Genomic DNA, 1,890 nt, shown 5'->3' on the forward strand with positions numbered 1-1,890 from the left:
CTGCCTCTGCCTCCCGAGTGCTGGGATTAAAGGCGTGCGCCACCATGCCCGGCTTGAACTCCATATTTCTTTAGTTTTATTCATTGGTGCCCTGCAGTATGCCAGTGCTATTAATGATTTGGGTTCTATTAATTTATAACCTTAATGATACTAATTTATTTTGTAGGCTAGAATCTATTATTGTCACTATACTTGTGCCTCAGTTGTTCCAGAGCAGCTGCTAGAAAGTCCTTTTGACTGGGTTGCATACGTTTGACAGTGCCTGTTCTTACTCTTTCAGAGAGATATGGTCAGTCTGCTCAAAGTGAGAAGAGAGTCCAGTAAGCCAGGGGCATGGGGAAGGACTCAGTGGCTCAGGGGAAGGGTGAGGAGGACATGGAGGGTCTGTTGTAGACAAGAACTGGAAGGAAGGGAATCGGACCTTTTCGTTATTTACCTCCAGCATACATTTGTACCCAATGACAGGCCTGGGGTGATGGGCATTTGATTGATTTTAGGAATTTTAAGTGGGTGAAAATTTAAATTTTAACTATCCAGTCTTAAGAAGAAGTAGAGGAGAGATTTGACGCTCTCTGTTTGATAATTCTGTACTTTTTCCCTATTAGGAAAGGGTTTTGAAAAAACTAGCCAAATGCTTAAACATGTAACTAATTTTGTACTTAAACTTTTCTATTAATACCAGTATAAAAAGAATAAAACTAAATTTTAATATTTTGTGCTTTTAAAAATATTTTACAGAAAGATTCTTCTGATCCTTTCAGCTTAAGTGAGCTACTAGATGAATTATCAAGGAAACAGAAAGAAGAATTATGGCAAAGGCTGAAGGACTTACTAACAGAAACATTATTGGAAAGCCCTGTGGATAGGTGGCAGACAGTGGAAGTCCAGGGTGCAGACGATATGGAATCAGAGCACAGTCCAAAGATGGTATTTGTCTTTCAGAAATTAAAACTTTCCTCTTTACTTGTTAAGAAAAGACTGTTTATTTGGACAACTGAACGTTCTTTTTGAGACAGAGTCTCACTATTAGTCCTGGCTGGCCCGGAACTCACATGCATATATCTGGCTGGCCTCAAACTCAGGTCACCTGCCTCAGCTTTTTCAGCGCTGGGATTCAAGGCATGTGCCACCATGCTCAGCTCAATAGTTGATCATTAAAGTTAAGAAAATGCGATATGCCAGTTCTGTAGTTTTGTTCGTTGTGATTTTACCTGCTGCCCAGTCCTGCTATTGCTGTTCTACTGCTCGATGTTAGGATTCTTTTAGGACGTTTGACTTATGTTCAGTTTTAATCTACCTTTTAGAAAAATCTAAGGTGACTCCATTTTTGAAATTTAGTTAACTATTTGATTTTTTTTTTTAATAACTTGAGTGTTACAAGATCCTCATTTTAATTCACTTATGTTTAATGTTTAATTTTAGAGAAAGAGCATAGAAATAACATGTGCAATTGCGACTGTAATTCTTGCTTCTGTATCTATAATAAATGAACATGAGAACTATGGAGCCCTCCTGGAGTGTGCTGTTATATTGAATGGTAAGTGGCCTATTCAGTAGTGGGCACTAACATGGCACCTTTTAAAGGGACGTCGCCTATGTTCATGAGCAGGGCAGCAATCTGAAACAAGAATTTAAAGGCATGCTTTGCACTCAAGTTCTCAAGGGCACTGTGAATTAGCTAGGCTCTGTTCCAGTGTTGTAGAGGATGATTTGGGTTCTGAACTGCTGGCTGCTGTTACTGTTAAGGTTCTTCAGGACACTGTGCCTGGACTCACAGTACTAACATAACAAGTGCTTGTTTGAAGGGACATCTCTGACTGCTTGCAGCTTTCTTAGTTTGTACTATTGCCACAGAGCCCAAGAATCTGTGTGACTGAATTTCTTTCTTTT

The 1,890-nt window shown here is 39.4% G+C and overlaps 1 protein-coding gene across 1 annotated transcript in view; it reads left to right on the forward strand.

The window, feature by feature from the left end:
• Ncapg2 (non-SMC condensin II complex subunit G2) overlaps positions 1-1,890 on the forward strand; it is a 54,536-nt gene that overhangs the window by 5,151 nt on the left and 47,495 nt on the right. The window contains exons 2-3 of the mRNA XM_021202372.2: positions 739-927; positions 1,423-1,537. Of these exons, the coding sequence (XP_021058031.1) occupies positions 739-927; positions 1,423-1,537 (304 nt within the window). The remainder of the gene's footprint in view (positions 1-738; positions 928-1,422; positions 1,538-1,890) is intronic.

This window comes from Mus pahari, chromosome 7 (assembly GCF_900095145.1).
Source record: "Mus pahari chromosome 7, PAHARI_EIJ_v1.1, whole genome shotgun sequence".
In the NCBI taxonomy this organism is placed as follows: Eukaryota; Metazoa; Chordata; class Mammalia; order Rodentia; family Muridae; genus Mus; species Mus pahari.